This window comes from Macrobrachium rosenbergii, chromosome 26 (genome assembly GCF_040412425.1).
Source record: "Macrobrachium rosenbergii isolate ZJJX-2024 chromosome 26, ASM4041242v1, whole genome shotgun sequence".
Lineage (NCBI taxonomy): Eukaryota > Metazoa > Arthropoda > Malacostraca > Decapoda > Palaemonidae > Macrobrachium > Macrobrachium rosenbergii.
Genome location: NC_089766.1, coordinates 49039693 through 49062140, shown reverse-complemented (window position 1 = coordinate 49062140; position 22448 = coordinate 49039693). Strand labels below are relative to the sequence as shown.

At 38.4% G+C, this 22448-nt stretch overlaps 1 protein-coding gene across 1 annotated transcript in view; it reads right to left on the bottom strand.

Moving 5' to 3' along the window:
• Positions 1-6974: 6974 nt before the first annotated feature.
• Positions 6975-22448, bottom strand: part of LOC136852842 (transcription factor GATA-6-like) — a 108331-nt gene continuing 92857 nt past the window's right edge. The window contains exons 7-10 of the mRNA XM_067127747.1: positions 19141-19340; positions 15876-16040; positions 14335-14596; positions 6975-13215 (exon numbers count right to left, since the gene is read on the bottom strand). Of these exons, the coding sequence (XP_066983848.1) occupies positions 12605-13215; positions 14335-14596; positions 15876-16040; positions 19141-19340 (1238 nt within the window). The 3' untranslated portion in view covers positions 6975-12604. The remainder of the gene's footprint in view (positions 13216-14334; positions 14597-15875; positions 16041-19140; positions 19341-22448) is intronic.

Here is a 22448-nt window from a genome sequence, read left to right as displayed (position 1 = left end):
GGGGAAAAAAATAGTACAAGAAGGTTTTTCAAGAGATGCGGTCGTTCACTTACCAACCAGCTCCCGTTGCACATGGACAGCCAAGTTCATCCAGTGAGGATATTTCAGTGGCCGAGAATCCAAAAGTAGCCGACATTACGAGCTTGTAATTAAGAACATTTTCTTATATGTGGTGAATATAGACTCCCTACCTAATGTAGAGCTATTTGGCAGTCTTGAAGGGAAAGGAGGCTGCATTTACTTGGAGACCAAGCCAGCTCTGATAAGTGGAAGAAAAATTTTTTTTTGGTTAAGCCAGAAACCATGGGGGACAGGATTACTTCGAGTTATAAACTGGAGACTCGAATTCTGCTCCTCCTCAGATCAGTCATCCCGAAGTAGAGATAGTCAGTAGTACAGGTCTCAGGAATCAAAGCCGACTAATGAAAAAATCTATAATAATAATAAAATCCGAGTGGATCTTTCTTGTTTGTCTACCCCGGGTGTGGGCGGGGTAGGTGGGGATCGGGACGGTAGGGGAGACATGAAACATCCTCCCTCCTCCTGCAAACCTGTTTGTCCGCTCTGGATTGGGACCGGGTAGGTAGGGAATCATGAGGGTAGGGGAGACATAACGGGCAGCGCCGGGTTCCAGCGCAAGAGTAGCGCGCGCCATCAAGCTCGTACAAAAAATAATGAGTCAAGGAAATTGAGAATTTCCGTCCTCTTGCTTAACCTCAAAAAAAAAAAGACTGCAAAAGTTTCTCAGTCCAAAAGTAAAAGGAAAAAAGGCAAACTTGGAAAGAAATCCACTTTAGTTATCAGTGGCCAACATTCGCCAGTGGAATTATGGGACTGTAAGAACTCAGGCTGAAGAACTTGAAGAAACTGCAACCCAGGTAACATTTTCCTTCAAGGCAACAAGGTAAAGGAAGCCTATAAACCATTCACACCTATAGGGGGTAGTGCCGTTAATGCACCTCATGCAGCGTGCCTTCGGCTCCTATCTGCAACTCCCTCATTCCTTTTACTGTACCTCCGTTCCTATTCTCTTTCTTCCATCTTACTTTCCCCAACCCTCTCCTAACAATTGATTCATAGTGTAACTACGAGGTTTTCCTCCTGTTACACCTTTCAGACCATTCACTGTCGATTTCCGTTTCAGCGCTGAATGGCCTCATAGGTCTCGGCGCTTGGCCTTTGTCCTAAATATTGTATTCTGTTCTATAAGCCATTCATAACTGGGAATGCAAAGACCTACCTGAGTATGGGATGATTGTGTGATGTCATACCGAGCAGCTAATTAGTTTTTGCGTCCAGAAAGCGGTAGAAAATATTCATGATTTGGGGTATTTATTCTAAAAATGGAAATGAACGCGAGGTCACCAGAATGACTCGAGTGGAGTCTGCATCTGTACCTGGCTGTGACTGGAATATTGAGGTATGTGATAAAGAACGATGAAATGGTATTACGAATGAGAATGGGAAAATAAAGATAAAATAGTTGGGAGGTGTTTGACAGCGTTATCTAGTAAATAGTAAGTAGAAGGGTAAGTCGAAGTGACGGTGAAAATAGTAGGTATCATTAATTGGAGAAGAGAGTTTCGAATGTTGTTGTTAATGTAATTAGGACCCATAGTGAATTATAAAAAAAGAAGCAAGAGTAGTGTTGAGACTGAAGATAAATGGTTCAGGGTTACAAATTTCAAAGCACTAGTAGTTTATAAAGCTTTGGTGGAGGAGAATAAGGAGATTGGTTGAAGTGAAGTTGTAGGGCAAAGGAGAAAATCATTTATAGGTCTGCAAGAACGAAGAGAAATGAAAAGGAGGAATAGAATAAAATTTACGGTTGAATGTGATCAAGTATTTTGGGAAGAAAAAAAGTTTTACCGACGGAAAAAACTAATTGGGAGACGGATGATGAAATTAAACTCTTAAATACCAAAATAATGAAATTCTGTTGACGTTTTCTGAATTTGCGGATACAATAAAGACACAAAAGCCCTCTTGAGACATTCCTCCGCTTCGACATTATTATGGTATGATTTTATGCACACATACACATACACACACACACACACACACACACACACACACACACACACACACACACACACAAATGATCACACACACACACACACACACACACACACACACACACATATATATATATATATATATATATATATATATATATATATATATATATATATATATAGTGAGGTTCTTAGATTTTTAAATGAGTTACTTTTGATAAGTTTTTATGGTTCATGTGTACAGTTAAAACCCTTGCACAGAATGCTTTTCCATCTAGCTTACTGGGGAGCTAAAGAGATTGACGTAAATGAAGTAATGAAACTTGTTCTTTATGTTTAATGATGAAGGGCCAAAACATAGCAACCTTCCTGTTCAGTATGTACGTGCAGGCTGATGTGGTTAGTTCCAAGTATTGTACGTTCCTTGTGGCAACGTCCAGAGGAATGGCATTTGAAGTAGCCTTTTTCATTGCAGGACAAATTTACGTTCCTTTCTTTTCCATCCCGTAGGGGGGTTAGTGTCGTCAGTGCACCTCGCTTATTGCCCTGTAGTCATTACTAAAGGGTCTTTGCAGCGTCCCTTCGGCCCCTGGCTGCAACCACTTTCCTTTTACTGTACCTGAGTTCATATTTTCTTTCTTCCATCTTACTTTCCACCCTCTCCTAACAATTGTGTCATAGTGCAACTGCGAGGTTTTCCTCCTGTTACACCTTCAAAGCCCTCCTACTGTCGATTTCCGTTTCAGCGCTGGCTGACCTCATAGGTCCCAACGCTTGGCCTTTGGTCTAAATCTTATATTCATATCCATCTTTGTTTACCAATGTCTCCTTCAGCTAAGTGAGTGGTCAGACGCCTTGAAATCGACGTAGTGTGAATTGCAGTTTATGTGATGTTTGTCACTATTGGTAAAATCGTCTCCTACTACCAGATTTGATGCTTCAGAAGATTTTATTGCATGTGCAAATCAGTATTAGCGGTTGAATAATTGGGTTTAATGTCTTTGGTAATGACCATAGTAACCTTTTCATTCATTTGCCCTAGGCTGGGTTAGGTTAGGACTGATAGGGTGGTGCAAGGTTCCAGGTAAAGCAGAGACCTAAGAAGCTCGTGGAGACTTTTAATTTCAGCCTCACTCGATTTCTGTGGCATTTCATCCTTAGTCTTCATTTAGAGTTAATCTTTCCTTTAGCTCAAAAGATGCATGACAGGTTTTTTTTTTTTCTTTTGCCCCTTTATTTCAGCTTCAGGGATGACTTTCAAGTAGACAAACAAGATTATCTGTCTCCCGCACCAAAAAGTCAGATAATGGTTGAACTTTTGGATACGCTTCTCACTACTAAGCCTTAAGGTCCAAGTGCAACAAATTTGAAGCGGTTGTGATGTCCGGTAGCGGGAAACGAACCCGCGTCCCAGATCAGAACGAGGTCACGTTGCCAACCTGAACACGAGAAGGATAAAAGTCTGTTGCCTCTCGTACATACATAGACCTTTCGTTTTCAGATATATTTGTTAGAGCTGGAATAGACCCATCCTCACCATCGTAGCAAAGTGGGCAATCGTTTTTATTTATTTTTAGGCTGAAATTTATAAGTAGAATCTGCTGGTCACTTTTTACCAGATCCAAATGTAATTGTAATAGCCACAAAGAACAGCCAGGAACTGAAATTCTTCGAAATGGATCTCGGTATTATCCATTGATAATCGTTCATTCTTTTGCCTTTGTTGGTTATCAAACGAAAAATTGTCGTTTCCTTAGTAAGAAGAATTAGCATAATGGCGCATGGGAGAAGAAGAAGAAGAAGAAGAAAAAGAAGAAGAAGAAGAAGAAGAAGAAGAAGAAGAAGAAGAAGAAGAAGAAGAAGAAGAAGAAGAAGGGATACTCGATAGGTTTAAAATTGGCTGCCTTTCACAGCGAAACCCAGCCACTTAAAAAGGCTGCCACAGCCAAGGTGTAAATATATTTAGGCACGTGCCCCCTTCCCACTCGTTCTTATCTTTATGTTTATATGCAGATGCCGTCGGTTATCTCAACGTTTTATGCTTCAGCATCCGGGCAGCTAGCCCCCACCCCCACCCTAATTTCCGCCCTTGGTCTTTAGTAGAATTGCACTGCTCTTATTATTATTATTATTATTATTATTATTATTATTATTATTATTATTATTATTTTTTATTTCAAAATATTCTATATCAGTCTTCATTATATTTAGTGTTTACTGCTTCATTATTATTCATTTAGATCCTTAGGTCCTTATTGTTTATTTCTCAAGAGTAATGCTTTCAAGTTCCTGCCTTCGCTTCCTCTAAACTTTTTTCCCCCCTCATCTAAGATCACTGTGTGGAAACGTTTGTGTGTGTGTATGCGTGAGAAGCAGGCGGTCTCTCTCTCTCTCTCTCTCTCTCTCTCTCTCTCTCTCTCTCTCTCTCTCTCTCTCTCTCTCTAATACGGTGATCTGAGGAGTCTCTCTCTCTCTCTTAAATACTCTTCTCTCTCTCTCTCTCTCTCTTAAATACTCTCATCTCTCTCTGTCTTTGCACAGTGATCTGAAGAGTTATACTCTGATAAATCTCTCTTTCTCTAAGTCTCTCTCTCTCTCTCTCTCTCTCTGTTTGCATAGTGATCTGAGGAATTATACTCTGATTAATCTCTCTCTCTCTCTCTCTCTCTCTCTCTCTCTCTCTCTTTGCATAGTGATCTGAGGCGTTATACCTTGATTAATCTCTCTCTCTCTCTCTCTCTCTCTCTCTCTCTCTCTCTCTCTTTTGCACTGATCTGAGGGGTTATACTCTCTCTCTCTCTCTCTCTCTCTCTCTCATCAGTCATTCTGCCAGAGGTCCATCACTTATCTCCCGCGGCTTTCTAGCACTTATCTCAGTCCTCATTTGCCGTTGGGGTATTTCACTCTCCGTGTATTGATTGCCTTGATAATTTCGTTAAAAATATAAATTGATAATATTTTATTCGCCGAACGATGGTTGGGTTTCAAATAAGGCGGAATGATGGTCGGGATTGGAAATTTCTATAGAGATGCCATTGACTTGATGTAAAGTAAGTAAATAATGTCAAATTCATTTTTGATCTGCCCGTTATTTATTCTTCGATCTTTCTCTAATTTTATGCCCTAAATTCTCTTACTGACTTGTTTTTGAAGATACAGAAGCCTCAGGTATTACAGAAAAACGAATGAGTATTCGATATATTTATCTTTTCTACAGCAGCACTTCATCTATTTTAGTTTCATTCCTTTCTTATGGACTAATTTTTTTTTTTTTGTTACATATTATGAACAACTAATGAAATATTCCGTGTTTCAATGACCCTAGTTAAAGGGCAGTTTTTGGCAATCAGTTAATGAAGCTTTTTTTTCATCATAGTTTGCGATCATCTTCGAAAATGTTAATTCCCGTACCTCACAGAATGTGGATTTTTATATTTTTATTTTTATTTTTCATTAATCTTATTACTCATAATTTTTTTATGATTTATGACGGTTGCACAGAGTAATGCACTTTTTGCTTTAGAAATTTACCGTGAAAGTAACCGCGTTTTCACGCATACTTACACGCAGTAGTCATGACTGCAAATCTCTCTCTCTCTCTCTCTCCCTCTCTCACGAAAATTACCTCTTATCTTGAGGGTTTCCAGGGAGCCCATAAGGCAGCCAAATTTCTCGGGAGGGAAGGAATGCCTCATTTGCAATTCCTAAGAAAGTCATCACATTTTGTGAACCCTTCGAGTTGGTTCACCTTCATAAGTTTTACCTTGTCCACTTGGGCATTGCAGCTTTTATCAACATTTAAGAGGCTCGCTTTTTCCGTTTTAGTTTTCTGGAAAAGAAAGGTATTGTGTCGGCTTTTGTGTGTCCGTCCGCACTTTATTCTGTCCGCATTTTTTCTGTCCGCCCTCAGATCTTAAAAACTACTGAGGCTAGAGGGCTGCAAATTGGTATGTTGATTATCCACCCTCCAATCATCAAACATGCCAAATTCCAGCCCTCTAGCCTCACTAGTTTTTTTTTTTTTTATTTTATTTAAGGTTAAAGTTAGCTACAATCGTGCCTCTGGCAACGATATAGGACATGCCAGCACCGAGCCGTGGTCAAAGTTTTTTGGGCTGCGGTTCACACAGTATTATACCGTGGCCACCGAAAGATAGATCTGTTTTCGGTGGCCTTGATTATATGCTGTAGAGGCTGTACAGAACACTCGATTGCGCCGGAGAAACTTTGGCTCATTTTTTTACCTTTTTTTTTTATTATACACATTGAATATGTTCTTCTTCTTCCCAGCTTCTTCCCATTTTTATATGGGTCGCCGTGATGCCTTCTTTTGAAGGACTTTGATTTGGCTTTTGGGTAGACTTTGTAGTCCCGATCGGCTGCCCTGCCTGACATCGCTTAGACCCCGGTATTGTGTACTTGTATTGTACCAGTTCACCAGCGCTCTTTTCTCCCAGCAGCGAGGAGTTGTTACGCGTTGAGGTCGACAGTCGAGACGTGTAAGGTGTCTGTTATGTTTTTCGAAGAAGTTGGAGTGGCTTTGTTTGTGTGTGTAATAGTCTGTAACACCCATTTGCTCTTAAGCAAACCTATCCGTTGATTACACACATAATCCCGGGGTGTCTACACGGAGAGCAAAGTGTCTGCCTCTCTGACCGGTCGGCTGCGGATTTGAACCCGCGCCACAGACTTCTAAGCAGTCCGAGGCTGCTGCCTTAACCAACTTGGCCATCGAGGCTCTATACACATTGAATATGTTAATTAATGAAAATGCTCTTCTTATAGACTCGGTGACGTATAAAATGTATAGTAGACTGTGGTACCCATGTGTTGGCATTTTCAAATGAGGCGATAAAAACGTTTTACCTTAGTTCACAGGAACGAACTGTACTGACAGACTGAAATTTGGCTTTGTTTTGAAAACTGACAAAAGTGAGGGTAGGAATCAAACAAAATGCAAACAAACACACACTATTTATTTCATCTTTCAGATTGCAGGAGAGAGAGAGAGGTACTTATCATAAAAAAACATAATTTTTTGCTGAAATACAATCACAAATCACATAGACAGAATAATTCACTATTACTATACGTAAAAAAAAAAAAGTGACAAGACTTACTGCATCCAATTATATGCCTCTTGTGCAACATTCATATGATTGCCATCATATGTAACCACTTACATCCATACACAAATATGTACACTTGAATGCTACTGTCCTATAATGCATTGTAAGGTAATAGAAGCAGAGGTTTGCTGTCAATTTCGTAAAGTGATTTTTAGAAGCATATGGAAAGGCGTGAAAATTTTGACACTTGGCCCGTCCCCCACTGGCTGTCGGCCTAAGGAACAGGAGATCAGCGCCTGCCCTATGAGCCTATACAGGGGCCCAGGAGGGCTTTAACTTTCAACTTATTCCTTCGTAGAAGCGTAGGCCTTAAAGGAAGAGTGTATGAGACAGTAGTGAGACCAGCTTTGATGTATGAGCAGAAACATGGCCGGTAAAGAGAGTGCGAGAGAAGAAATTGGATGCGGCAGAGATGAAAATGCTCAGGTGGATGTGTGGAGTAACAAAAACGGACAGGGTCAAGAATGAAAGAATGAGAGGAACTACTAAAGTCGTAGAACTATCAAAGAAGGACTAGAAAAGAAGACTGCAGTGGTATGGCCATGTGATGAGAAGGGGTGAGTCATATGCAGGGAGGAGAGTGGTGCAGATGGAGGTGCCTGGTGGGAGAGCGAGAGAAAGACCGAAGAAGCGAAGGTGGATGGATGTAGTTAGAGAAGGCCTGAGAGACAAACAATTGTCAAAGGACGATGTGTTTGACCGAGCCAGGTGGAGGAGGAAAGCTGTCAGAGACATCGACCCCACACAGAAGTGAGAAGAGATGGAGAGAAAGAAGAAGAAGAAGAAGAAGAAGGAGAAGGAGAAGAAGAAGCAGCAGCAGCGTAGGCCCTACCTGGCGTAGCCAAGGGTCGCACAGAATTCAAATAGAGGAAAAATAGAAAATTGAAAAGAAAATTTCTTATATCTATGGAAATTTATATAAAAAAAAAAAAAACTCGCAGGATTAGAATATTCTCAAATTTCAGTGGACACATCAGAGGACGAGTGAGCATTCCCTAAACTTAGCAGACAACGTCAGAGGGAGAGCTCTTGAAATAGAATGATAACATGATGCAAAGGAAATAAAAAACCCAGACTCTGGACGTCTGTGATCAAATGATATATGTTTGAACGTTTGCATGTGTATGTGCGCACGGATATTTGTAACTGTATGTACATGTATGTATATGTAAATGTTATTCAGAGTGCTTACCCACACATACATACATGCGCATAGGAACGATTTGAGTTTATATACATAGCGTAAATTCCTGGAGACAGACATATATTTACATGCACGTACTTATGTGTTGGGGTGTGAATATATATATATATATATATATATATATATATATATATATATATATATATATTACAAGCCGATAAATTAATGTATAAAACCTAAGAAGAAGAAAAAAAAAAAGAATTCAAAACATAACGCTAATTATAAAATTATATTTTCACGTATTGTGACGACTGTGGTGGTGTCCCCGGTGCCATCGTGTTCCGCGAAGTTTCATTACTTTTGTTCATGTTGTTGTTGTTGTTGTTGCTTTAAGAAGGAAAATGAAGTCACGCGAAGATAATGGGGTTGATAGTTAGTATTAAATGCCTATCAAGAATGAAGGTTTGCGATATTTTTCCGTACAAAATTGAAGGGTTTATAATATCACTTGAGTAACAAGGGTAATGGTGACAAACTTTCTTGAAAACCATTTGAAGGACATAATGAAACGTAGGGTAACATATAAAGACAAAGCTTTCATTTTGAAAATAGGACATAGGGTGAAATATGATGACAAACCTTGCTTGAAAACCATTCGAAAATAGGACATAATGAAACATAGGGTAAAATATAATGACAAATCCTTTCTTTTTGAAAGTAGGACATAATGAAACATAGGGTAACATATGATGACACAGGCACGTCCTTCGCAGGGAATTCGACACCAGGTTCCAAATCCCGTCAGTCACAAGTATTTGTATAGCACCAATTGTTCAGCAATCTTCTTCGGGAGTGAGACCGAAAGGTCACCAATAACAAGAAGAGAGAAAAAAAAGCAGTAGTTATCGAATAAAGATGAGATAATTATAATTTTTTTTGAGTGGAACTGACGTCTCTTAAGTTCGTAGATGTGCGAGTTAGCTGTGCATGTGGTAGACTGGTATAAATTCATAGTCACTAAAATTGCTATCTTCGTTTATTTGTGCAATGACGTTTGGTGAAGTCTACGATGGCCTCTTTGATAGGTGGAAAGATTTTAAATTGTTGCTGGACTTCACTCTGAACTATTATCAAGAATAAACAGTCTCAGTGTTTGGTCTGCTTACATTTATGCAGGGCACTTATTCTGCCCTAAAATGGAAAAGTGCAGTATCTGCAAGGTTGTCGAAATTGAGATATGCCACCTACTGGGCTCGTAAAACACTAATACTCAAGTTACTGCAGTTTCAGAATGATTCTTCAATGCTTTCCACGAGTATTTAGGGGGTTCCATTTGTAGTATCTGCAAAATCAGTAGTAAGGCAAGGGAGTATCTACCATTTTTCTCAGTTTTGTATTTTTGCAGATACTGCAGTATTCCATTTTAAGGCAGTATTGATGATGACCGAGTTCCCACATAAAAAAAAAAAATCTGGAGCTACGTAAGGAGTTTTTCCCAGTGATTTGCTTGTATGACTGAGTGATAGAGACATCAGTCCACTTTTAACAGATTGAAGTAGAAATCCGCTTCAGTAAATTGATCAATGAGAACGATTGTATGAGAGAAATAAACATTGGCATTGTAGAGAGTTTATGGCGCTGATATTGGAGAAAGAGCTGCATCTTTTACTCTGCATTTTTTTTTTCAAACACTGTTCTGTTGGTGAATCATTTGAACCTGGCTATGGTTATGTTTACAGAGCAAATGCTACAGTTCTCTAGTGCCAGCCACCAAGTGAGAAATGAACATTACAACACTAATAGCCTGAACGTCAACTCTTTGTTTTGGTAACATTAGTAGTTCTTTATATATCTGTATGTATGGTGGATCTTGTCGAAGGTAAATGATAACATTTAGAGATGAAGGAAAATAACACTTTCAGGTCTGGTTAACAGTAACTGGATGGGAATGTAAGTATTCTACTGAAAATGACTGAAAGATTTAGATAGCAGATTCCCTTGGCTTCAAACTCTGTGAGGAGATTTTGAAGCTTTTACGCTTGCCAAAATTAAACTGTTGGAACTTAGGATAAAAAAACAACGGGTTAAGGACGGCTCAGTCATTTGCAACTCGAAACCAGAGGTATTGTTCGTGGTTATCGGCCAGATGTGGAACAAAAAACGAAAAATGACCGGAAAGAAATGGTAATAAGTTTGCAACCCTTAATGTGACTTCGGTGCAGTGGCACTGCCTCTGTTATAATGTAATTCGACAGTTGACTTTCGGTCATGGAAAGTATCTGATCCAAGGCCAAAAGAGAAGGTATCGGAATCCTTTAGATAGATATGAGTTTGTTTAATTAGTCTGAGACGAAATAACTTGATGTTATTGACGGGGGTCCGTCCGAAAATTTTTTCTGTCGATAACAGAATTTGCACGAGAGAACACTTGTCGCCGCAAGTCGCTCATTTGTGCTTATATGAATTCTGATTTGGATTCCAGTGTCTGGAAATACTTCGCGTGATATTCTGAGCAGAATTATTGCAAACTGGCAATTCACTTGGAATCGAGACTTAGATAACCTACACTCCAGCATGAAGATACGTTGTAAAAAACAGTAGGTACCATTTTTAACATGATACGGTTTCAATGATTCACGGAAAGATTTAACCTTAATCAGAATGGAGTGCATCAACACAGTACACAGCCATTAACAAACAATCTGGTGTTTTTGCTAAAATATCGTTTTCAAATGAACTGACTGTTAACGATGGAAGTAGAACTATTTTATTCGAATAGTTTTGAACCTATAAGATCTTAAAAGAGTTTGCATTGAATTTATATTAAGAAAAAACAAACTCAATTTAAGAGGATAATTCCATTAGCAATGTGTGTCACGTTTCACAACAACTATTGCAATGCACCTCAATTAACTGTACTGTGTACTGGACATATGTATAGCCGTATATACTATAAATAAATACACTGCACACTCTCCTATCATTGGTCCTTGAAGCAAAATAAACCCTAAGTTATCATTGTTACTGACGGCCCTGCATAGTGTCTCCATTTGCATAATAGTTATGTACGTTCAAGAATGGTGAAGAAGTTTGCTTTTTTTGCCACTACGGATAAATGATTTTTAATGTGACCAGTGATCTCTTCTGAGTAACTTTTGAACGTTGGCCCTGTGGACCTTTGCGGCTGGGACTAATTATATGCATGATGCGATGAGTAAGGTCCTCGTGGCTGATGTGAATGAAAATGAATATTTGAAAGTTGTCGGCGACAAATCATAGAATTTCTAAATTGAACATTTTTATTGATTTCAAGAGGAGCATTTAACCTTTAGTTACGTCACTTCTTTCCGTTATGAGGAAAAAATTCAAATAAAATTTGCAAGAGTTTCATAAATGTAAAAGAGTCATTGATACTGATTTGGTAGGTCTTTGAAAAGCGGCATTTCACTCCAGACTGTCTTTAGAAAGCTAGATAAATTAAAGAGAAGGAATGAAGTTGAAGCAGAAAGAAAACTGACAATCAAATAAAAGAAACATCAAGAAAAACAAAGGCTAACACACACAATTATCCATGCGACTAGCTTATTTATCTCCCTCGTCCATTGCAGCGGAGGCAATAATGGCGCCGATTCGGCAACCTCTGCAGTTATGCACTTTCACTTCTCCAAGACATACCGACGGGTACGCAGACTTTCTTTTCGTGGTTTCTCTTGACCTAAAGTCTCTAACTACTCGACGGCACTTGACACGCGTGCACTAAACCGCCTTTGATCATCAGTGTGCCTGGTAGCGTTGGCTAAAATACATTTTGAAGTGACAGTTCTTCAGATAGTGCTTCTCCTCCAATTCAGTTCGCTTGGAAGAAAGCAACAGCTTATAGAGTTCAGTTGTGTTATCAGCTATTTTCTTACTTACTTTACCTTAATGATAGTATCCTACAGTAACGCGTTCCGATCATGTTCTTGCTTTGGCCCAGACAGGTTGTCCGAAATTCACAGTCCCAGGTCCTCAGTGCAGTCTCTGGTTCCTTCTCTGTCATTGGCGACCGACCAGCTCCTCAAGCCAAGGTTAAAATATCCCTTCATGAACATTATTGCTCACTGTAAAAGGCAGTTTGAGAGTCATTCACGAAGGATACTGTCTAAGCATTCCACAATTTACCAAATCACGTAGGACTGTTTTTTTTTTTTACCCTTTTTTTTGTAACTTCGGAAGCGAGAACATTGGTTACCACTAAGGCCTCTTATCCGCTCTGGGCCCAAGCGATTCTCCGTCAAGAGAATTGACGCTCATTCTCCTGGACTGACAACGCCTTCTCATTTAGCTTTCCAGGACAGGTGTTCCAGGTGCTGCTGGTGCGTGGGCGTCATGGGTGGCGAATGGGTTTGCAGCGCGTGTTCTGCGGGTGGAGTGCCTCCCAGACTCACGCCCGAGAGGCTTCCCGAGTTGACGATGTGTGGGTGTATCATGCTGGTGGAGGCGTAGAGGGGCGCCGACGAGACCGGGGACATCTGGGAGGGCGTCGCTGTCATCTGCCCTGCGGAGGAGGCCGTTGTGCCACTCAGCGGCTCCCTCGGGGACACCGCGGAGGAGAGCCCCGTGGGAGAAGCGACCGAGGACCCCGCCTCGGAGGAAGAAGGGTGGCTTGAAGAGTGGGCGTGGGTGACACTATGGGCGTGGGAAAGAGCGCTGAGTTCCCCCATGGCGTTGGCAATGGGCGACAGAGGTTCGTCCTTCACGGTCCCGTAGTGTAACGTCGAGGAGGACTTGAGGCCTGGGATCGTGTACGAGGAGAGGAGAGGAGGAAGGGACGTTCCGAGGGACACCGATCCGGCGGAGGAGGAAGGGACGTGCCCTGAGGAGTACGCAGACGAGGAAAGGGAGCCGTACATTGTGGCGTAGTGCGTCCCCGATAGCTCGTTCTTAACTGTGGAGAGAAAGGAGTCAAGGCACCCGATAATGGAACTGGTCATTACAAATAATAAAATCGGCCAAGGAAGTAAAAACACTTGACGTAGAGAATTTAGCAGTTCTTTTAATGTAAGGTTATAAGAAATATATACTGCTGGTAGCAAGGTAAGTTTTGTTTCTATTAAAAAACTTGATAAAATACTTATATTTTGTGATTTTCTACTTGGTTTTGTAGATGACTGTATAAATTCAAAATTTTCTAAATAGTGTAACGACAATATCTAAGAAAATCTTTTTTCTTTTTCTGATCCCAAGACAGAATAATAAGAATTTGTAATTCCTAAGTATTTTGACTTAAACATGCACTGAAAATTATTGCTAACGTTAGCTCTTTGAATTTTGAAATTAATCATATAACAAATTATGCTTTGCGTGGAAAGACTGGCCACTTATTATAATAATCTCTGCTTTGGCCATTTTGCTACCTTCACGTTATTATTCTTAACAAATAACAAGTGCTATCTAGATACTAGATTAATTGTTCCCCTATTCATTCTGTATGGCCACACCACCTTGCCATATAACTGCCATTGTATCCCGTTTCGTAAAATGAGACTGACTTCTGAATATTATGAATCGTAACATCTGCAAATAAATGGCCTTGTGTCCAACATCCACCCTGATTTTTCATTTTCCTTTCTTTTCCCGAGTTTAATTACCTTTGCTGATAAGCATTAATTGCCTTTGCTAATAAGCGTGATTCTACACTCTCTTCAAATGCCACAGTTCTTCTTGATACCCACAAGACTTCTTGATACCTACAAGCCTTCTAATGCAGTCTTATGGCCTTGATCTTACCCTTCAACCTTCATATTTATTGACATTTCTAAATATTTCTAAAAGATGATGAAACCCATTCATATGGAACAAGCCCACCAAAGGGGCCACTGACTTGAAATTCAAGCTTCCAAAGAATATTAAGCTGTCCATTAGGAAGAAGTAAGAGGAAGTAAAGAAAAATACAGAAAGAAGAGATCCCAATTATTAAGAGAGAGAAAAATGAATTAATAAATTAATAAAAAGATAAAAATTAATTAAAATGCAAAGAGAATAGTATCACTCGAGAAAATCTTACCAGATGTTGTTGGCGAACCCTGATGGTTATACTTGGAGGAGATGCTCGAGGACGAGGAAGAACCCGAGTGTGAGGTGGCCACTGTCGAAGTCATCGACGAGATCCCCCCACTGCCTAAAGCGTTGGAGGAGGTGGAGGAAGACGTCGTCGTCGAGGGAACCACAGAAGAAGGCGCAGACGAGGAGGAGGAGGAAGTGGAGGACCCGGTCGACGAGGAGGCGGATTTGCTGTCGCCATTCTTCTTGGGCTTCCTTTTCCGGGTCTGCAAGAGAGGAGGAATGAAAACGAGGAATTGCGGCGTTCCTTAGACCCCTAGCTGCAACCCCTTCCATTCCTTTTACTACACCTCCGTTCATATTCTCTTTCTTCCATCTTACTTTCCTCAACCCTCTCCTAACAGTTGTTTCATAGTGGAACTGCTTTGAGGTTTTCCTCCTGTTACACCTTTCAGACCTTCTTTACTCTCAATTTTCTTTTCAGCGCTGAAATGACCTCATAGGTCCCAGCTCTTGTTCTTTGGGCTAAATCTTATATTCCTTGTAAAAGGAGGAATAGCACGTGATATTGATATATGAGCTTAGTTTGATTAAATTTGCACAAGAATTGCACCAAATTTTTATTTTACTTTTTAAAAAATAACAACTTTCCTTTAACCTAGGGCCAACTGGATATTGTAGCATTAGGAAATCTTTTAAGTAATTGTATTTTATAGTAATGGCTCTGGAAAAAAACCAGGAGTATAGTACTTTCAGTCTCAAATCAATGTTTGGCAAAGGAGACTTCGTGAAAATAATCTTGATGATTAACCTTTAAACTCTGCTAATCATTTTTCAAAGGCTGAGTGAACAAAGGTCCCACACAAGTTAGCTGATGAGTTTTCAAGGCATTTATTAGTGCCTTCTTTTAGGAGCTGATTTCTGATACGGAATACATGAATATATTTGTATCTTACAGAGTTTGAAACAGCAAAATGGACCTTTTCATACGTTTATTTATTTTGAAGTGCCTAATCACTTTGAATATCTCATATTCATCGTTGAGACTAAACCAGTCAGTCGAATCGGGGACAATTATTGTAACTATAGTAAGTTTGTAGCACCACACTTTTTGGAGCAAAGATTCAAATATATTTTGACTTAGCAGGGTGAATTTTGACTTCTTCCGAAAATGCAGCATGATTAAAGAATTCTCCATCAAAATGACCCCGTTGGGGGGACAGTGCCGTCAGTGCACCTCGCACGGTGCACTGTAGGCATTACTTAAGGTTCTTTGCAGCGTCCCTTCGGTCCCTAGCTGCAACCCCTTTCGTTCCTTTTACTGTACCTCCATTCGTAATCTCTTTCTTCCATCTTGCTATCCACGTTCTCCTATTATTGTTTCATAATGCAACTGCGAGATTTTCCTCCTGTTACACCTTTCAGACCTACCAACTCTTAATTTCCCTTACGGCACAGACTGACCGCATAGGTTCCAGTGCTTGGCCCTTGTCCCAAATTCTATATTCCATTCCATTAAAAGGGAAAAAACCTTTTACGACTTACCTGAATGCTCTCTTTCTTCATGGTCAGAGGTCGATTCACGTTGTGGAGTTTATAGTAGAGGCCACAGGCATTGCACACAGCTTCTCCCTGCGGGTTGCGCCGCCAGAGAGATGTCACCGTCGTGTGGCAGTTGCTGCACTGCTGTCCTGCCCTCCTGGATCCAGACTGAGTGGTTTGGGGGGTCAACGTGGAAATTAGTTACAAACGTTTGATTTCCTTCGAATAGGAATGTGGGTATTTTTGAAATTATTTTTAAATGATAAACATTAATAAAGTCAAGATTTGATTGTGTACTCATACAAAAAAAAATGTAAAGTATCATTATAATTTTTATATAAACAAATAGATTTATGAGCATTTTACTGAACGGATTATACACAAGGACTAATGTTTTCAAACTACTGTGTGTAGCTATGTGCATGTTTTTGTATGTGAACTTTGAAAGTACCCGAATAACTGAAATGCCCTTAATTTAACAGGCCTTAAGATTACAGAAATTTTTCACCTGACTGGAAAATGTGTGCTTTTACATATTAAGCATTTTTCTCAAAAATATAGGAATGATTAATTACTCCTCTAAATGTTAAGTCATTCATAAGATGATATTTTTCAGCATAATTGTCCTGATAGGTTTTCTTACAATTACGAATGGATCAAATATGTGTGCTTTTACTTAATATTTATCTCTTATTTTACAAGTAACTTTCTTTGATAATTGCTTGTACAGATTTAAATATGCTTTAGCCAATACTTTTTGCATAAGGAGAATGAACTGCGGAGAAAAGTTTTAACCATCTTAATGATTTCCTTTCATTTGCATAAGATAATATTTTTTGTCAGAGGTTCCATGATTAATGTTTTATCGAATGCACTACGTAAAACGTTAATTTTTCTTTTTATTTTAGGGTGAGATTATAGTTCAAGTTTACAATATCTGAATTGTACGATCAAGAATAAAGTATTAATGAAAGATTGCATTCAGTATTAGAATGATAAAAATTTGCAAGTTACTGAATGAAGTAGAACTTACAATTTTCACAGGATTTATATAGTGTATATATCGACATTGAAATATCCAAGAAAGCAAGGATTTTTTTTCACAATTTTAGCAAAATTTCATAGATGTAGCAACACATATTTTCCAAAATTGAAATGATCTACATGTTTTTAATTGCACAACATTTTCCAACTTAGAAAAATATTTTTTCCATAGGGGCAACACTGATTTACGTAAATATAAATATACACACACATATATATATATATATGTATATATTATATATATATATATATATATATATATATATATATATATATATATATATATATATATATATATATATATATATATATATATATATATATATATATATATATATATATCTTATCTGTGCAGTTTACTGAGTTGGTTAGCAATCTCAGCAGGCTCTATTAACATACGAAGCATCAGCCTTGCAATCACGTCATGCTTTGTCTTTAATCAAAATTTTCTAGGTACCGTGACTTTAACTAATTATAACAAATTATGTGTTATTAATCTAAGGCTATTCGTAAATCAACAACATGCCATCAGCTTTAACATTGAAAAATATTAGACAAATTAAGTTTCAAATCAAGGAAGGGATCTCTCTCTCTCTCAAAAAAAAAAAAAAAAAAAAAAAAACAGCAGTGAAGTGATTAAAGGCACTGACAGATCTCACGGCCCTGGTATTATTGGCTCCAAGCAGTGAACGAAAGAGTCAAAGCTAAAAAAGCTACCAAAAAAGAATTAAAAGAGACAGTCGTGAAAGCGGTGTACTAAGCTCTACAGATGTGCTGATGAGAGACCATGCATGAGACCGCTCGTTTGTTTTTGTTTGTTTGTTTTGTGTTTGTGAGTAAGTAAGTGCATGCGAAAGCCGAAGCAAAAAAGCGGACGTACCAGTCGCCTGCTCTTCATAGCATCGTATGGCCGCGACGGAAGTCCGTAGTAGCTGTAGTAGTCGTCTACTGCAACAGGCAAGGAATAATCAGATGTTAGTCGCGCTGGTAGTGTGTGCTTGCGTGTGTGTGTGTGTGTGTGTGTGTCTGCCGAGTTACAGCGAAGAAGGAATGAGGGGGGGGGGATGAATGAAGGAAGAGGAAGAGGAAGAGGAGGAGGAGGAGGAGGAGTAGGAGGGAAAGGGGCGAAGGACCGAAAGGAGAAAGCACAGCGTGGTTTGAATAAATAGTGGTTGATAAGGCCACCGTGTTTTGATACTTGGGTGATGTCCAATAGTTGATGCTTTCGGGGGGAAGAGGTTCAGGATTGGGACACACTGATAAATTCTGGTTGATAGTTTGGTCCGAAATATGTGGTCACTGGCAAGTCAGTGCATTGCGATGTATAGGGTGTTGTTTCATATTTTAAAAGTTAAAATTGATAAGGTGAAAAAACACTTGCCAGATTCGTCTATACTGAAAGGCAGTCAAGGTTCGTGCATAAGAATGACTTGATTGAAAATTCACTTCTTTTAGCATAATTATTATCAATGGTGACTTGCACATGATCAATATTTTTTCGTTGAGAATCTACATTGAATTCATTTTAATTTTAATCAGTAACCTTTCATATTTATAACATATTCATAAACTTGTAGACAGTATGGGTGCATTTGCAAATAATGGACATAATTATGACAAGAAATAAAATCATTGGGGTATTATATACATATTTTACGTGATCATTTCTGGGGCGATTGTGGGAACCAAAGATAGGTAGGGATGATCTGAAATTATTTGTACATTATATTTGTACAAATTTTTGTACATGACATTCATCGACATTTTATACAATGGTGGAACAAACGGAAGGACCTGAAAGTGGAATAAAAAAAAAGCAAACAGTGAGTTAAATGCGAATCCATATGCATGTTATCTGCACGTGCGTAGCAGCCATCACTCGCTGGAAGGTTGCAGTGGACGTGCACAGCGGCTCTCGTGCATAGAAAGAAAGGCATTTTACAGCCACAAGCTCATCGCCGTGCACTGACAAAGCTTTGTGCACGTGCAGCACGATCATTGTACTTCCTTCAAGTACATCAGTGTTGCCTCTCGTTAATAAGGCTAATGTGATATAGAAAACTGTTGGGTCGGCCATTCTGCTTTATATAAGACAGTTTTTACTGCTGAAAACTGGAGGTATTAACACTTCTGATCTAGAGACTGGCCCAATCTGACCATTTTTCAGAAGTCCAGTCACTCGCACCAAATGGCACGGTTGTCCAAAAACCTTCCTGAGACTTACGAGTCTACGAGTTGGCGCCTTCCCCAGTGGCCTGTTGATGCCGTTGGTGCGGGTATAAAGGGCGCAGGCGTTGCACAGGTAATACCCCGTGGAGGAATCTCGACGCCAAAGGGGCGTGCGAGAAGCAGCGCAGTTGGCGCACTCCCGCCGCTCCCGGCAATTGTAAAGGCTCGCCTCCGACGTCACGCTTTCGTAAGCACCTGATTGAATTGATTGTCCTTTGTGAGTTTCTCTGAAGGTGATTGTTGTAGTTAGCCTTATATTATTCACTTACCATCCACACTGATTTGCTCTCTACCTGTAACCAGCCCTCTTAAGATTTACGTCACTGTTGAGGGTACAGTTGTGAGGAGTATTGATAATATCAGCTCGAAGGCCCTAGATTTTATTATATAAAACATGAAGGTTAACACAGTGTGTACAGTCGAGTGCGGAAGGCTTTGTCCATGTTCAAGTCCATGTCAAGGGTCAGAATGGTTTAAGAACGGCCCTAAAACTATTGCATGTTATTATAACTGATTTAATCATCCAAAATAAATGAATATGCATATGCATCAAGCCTAGAAGTCCAATAACTTGTACAGCGAGCCACAACAGAATAGAATAACCCATATGTGGCAAAAAAGAATTTTAATGTCTAACCGTCACTTCAAAAGATTTGTATCGTACAGCAACTGATGAAATGATTAACATGTCGATTATTTCCAGATACGTTAATAAACCGCTCATCTCATGACTGTCTTTATATGTATTAAATGTCTCTGTTCTCTATTAAAATCGTTCTGACTCTTGTCCTCTTGTTGTTACGAAAGAAACTACAGAGACGTCTTCAGTGCTTCAGTTCAGAAGGATAGGACCTCGCAGCACACACGTCCTCATTTATATATATATTTATAAAGGGGTTGTTCTCTCTCTCTCTCTCTCTCTCTCTCTCTCTCTCTCTCTCTCTCTCTCTCTCTCCATACAAACGGATGGTATAAGGACAATATCTGTTATCAGGAGGTGGTCAGCTCCTGCGGTCCCCTAAGATAACTGTTATCTTTATGGGCTGAGGGACCAGAAGGGTGACCAGAAAATTTAACCTCTCTCTCTCTCTCTCTCTCTCTCTCTCTCTCTCTCTCTCTCTCTCTCTCTCTCTCTCTCTCTCTCTTCATCATTTGCATGTAAATTATTTCAAAAAAAGGTAATATTTCCGTGTTCGGTCTCAGATGGTAGTGACACATGGGTAATCTGCTGATACTATAAGTAACACTACTGATGGTGCTGCTTCTATTATTGTTACTTTGCTAATACTGTGACGTTGTTTCTTTATGGAAAATTGAAAAGTTTCTGTAAGTCATTCTAAAAGTTATTCTTAACAGACCAGTCTCATGGTAGGACAGACATTGCTGATATATATGTATATATATATATATATATATATATATATATATATATATATATATATATATATATATATATATATATATGTGTTTGTGTGTGTAATAGGAACAGTATGGCCAGCAGAAACTTCAGCATTTTCTGTTATAACGTTATTTATTTCCATCACCTACGTTTCAGGATACAAATCCCATCTTCTGTGCCGCCCTGAAGATGGGATTTGTATCCCGAAACGTAGGTGTTGGAAATAAATAAGGTCATAGCTGAAATTGCTGAAGTTTCTGCGCGCCATACTGTTCCTATTAAAGATTCGACTTTCTAGAAGCGACAGCGCCATTCATTATATATATATATATATATATATATATATATATATATATATATATATATATATATATATATATATATATATATATATATATTAAACTTGATCACTTGCACAATTGTTCTGCGCATTAATACAATTAATAGCAAGACCACATTTAAAAATGATGGTCTCTGAAAGAGATTTTTTATTCAAAATGAGTTACAAGTTCTCAAGGACTCGCTGTCCTCATCGTATTGTAGCTGACGATAAGACATTAAGTCCTTGAAAGTATGTTACTTTTTTTAATAAAATTTTCCCTTAGATACCATCGTGTTTACATGAGGTCCTGTTATTAATATGTAACATGTATATATATATATATATATATATATATATATATATATATATATATATATATATATATATATATATATATATATATATATATTTATATATATATTTATATATAATGTGTTATATTTATATATATATATATATATATATATATATATATATATATATATATATATTATATATATATATATATATATATATATATAGTATTTATATATATGTATAAATATATATATATATATATATATATATATATATATATATATATATATGACTATTTATCACATCATATTCATATACAATCAAAGCTACAAACGTCCTTTAATATCAATTCACTCTACCTCGAAATAATATATTTTCATATGTATGTATATATATATATACACACACACACACACACATTCATATACATACACACACCTACACGCATTACAAGTACAAATGAAGCGCTTGGCCTAACCGGATCCGACTTTAGTTTTCTAAAATCTCTTCAAAAGGACTGATACTTAGTGGCAGAAATCTGCATTACAAAAGAACACACAGACGATTTGATGAAATATTCACACCTGATAAGTAAAAGAAAAATAAAAAGAGAAGGAACGGTAAACTCAATAGCGTCTGCGGTCAGTGCTCCATTTACAAATCTTGTTTATCTATATGGGGCCACGGAGTGGGCTCACGCCTGTGCTGTAGACTCGGGCAAATTGCTTTTCTTACATTTGACATATTTCTTTTGAAGTAGATTGACGGAGTCCATGCATTCTTTGGCTGATATTCTTATTCTTACAAAAACTTTCGGTATATTATAGAAATCAATGGTCTTTTTTAGCCTTTGTGCATGAACATATTACATATTTATGTTGTTCTGTTTATCTTTTTCAATGATTGTCCAGTTTGATCAGTTTAAAAATTGAAGAAGAATTTTATAGGATGCTATGTGCATATTCATTTGTGTTGTCGAGAGAATTCTTCGTGAGTGCTTTTTCATAATATTGTTCTATAGTGCTACAGTAACCCTAAAGTTCTTAAGGAGATTGGGGATGTCTTTGATATCATTATTATATAGTAATTCAGGCAGGTTTTTGTGTCGTAACTTTGTCCATTGTTATCGCAATTAAATTTTTTCCGCTCTAAATATTTTGCCTGGTGCAGAATCTGGGTCATTTTTTGTTTGTAACCCTAGTTATATCTATATCATCATCTATGTAACTCAGGGCTGTAGATACGTGATATTCTTAAAAACATTGATGTGAAAACTGATTTCTTT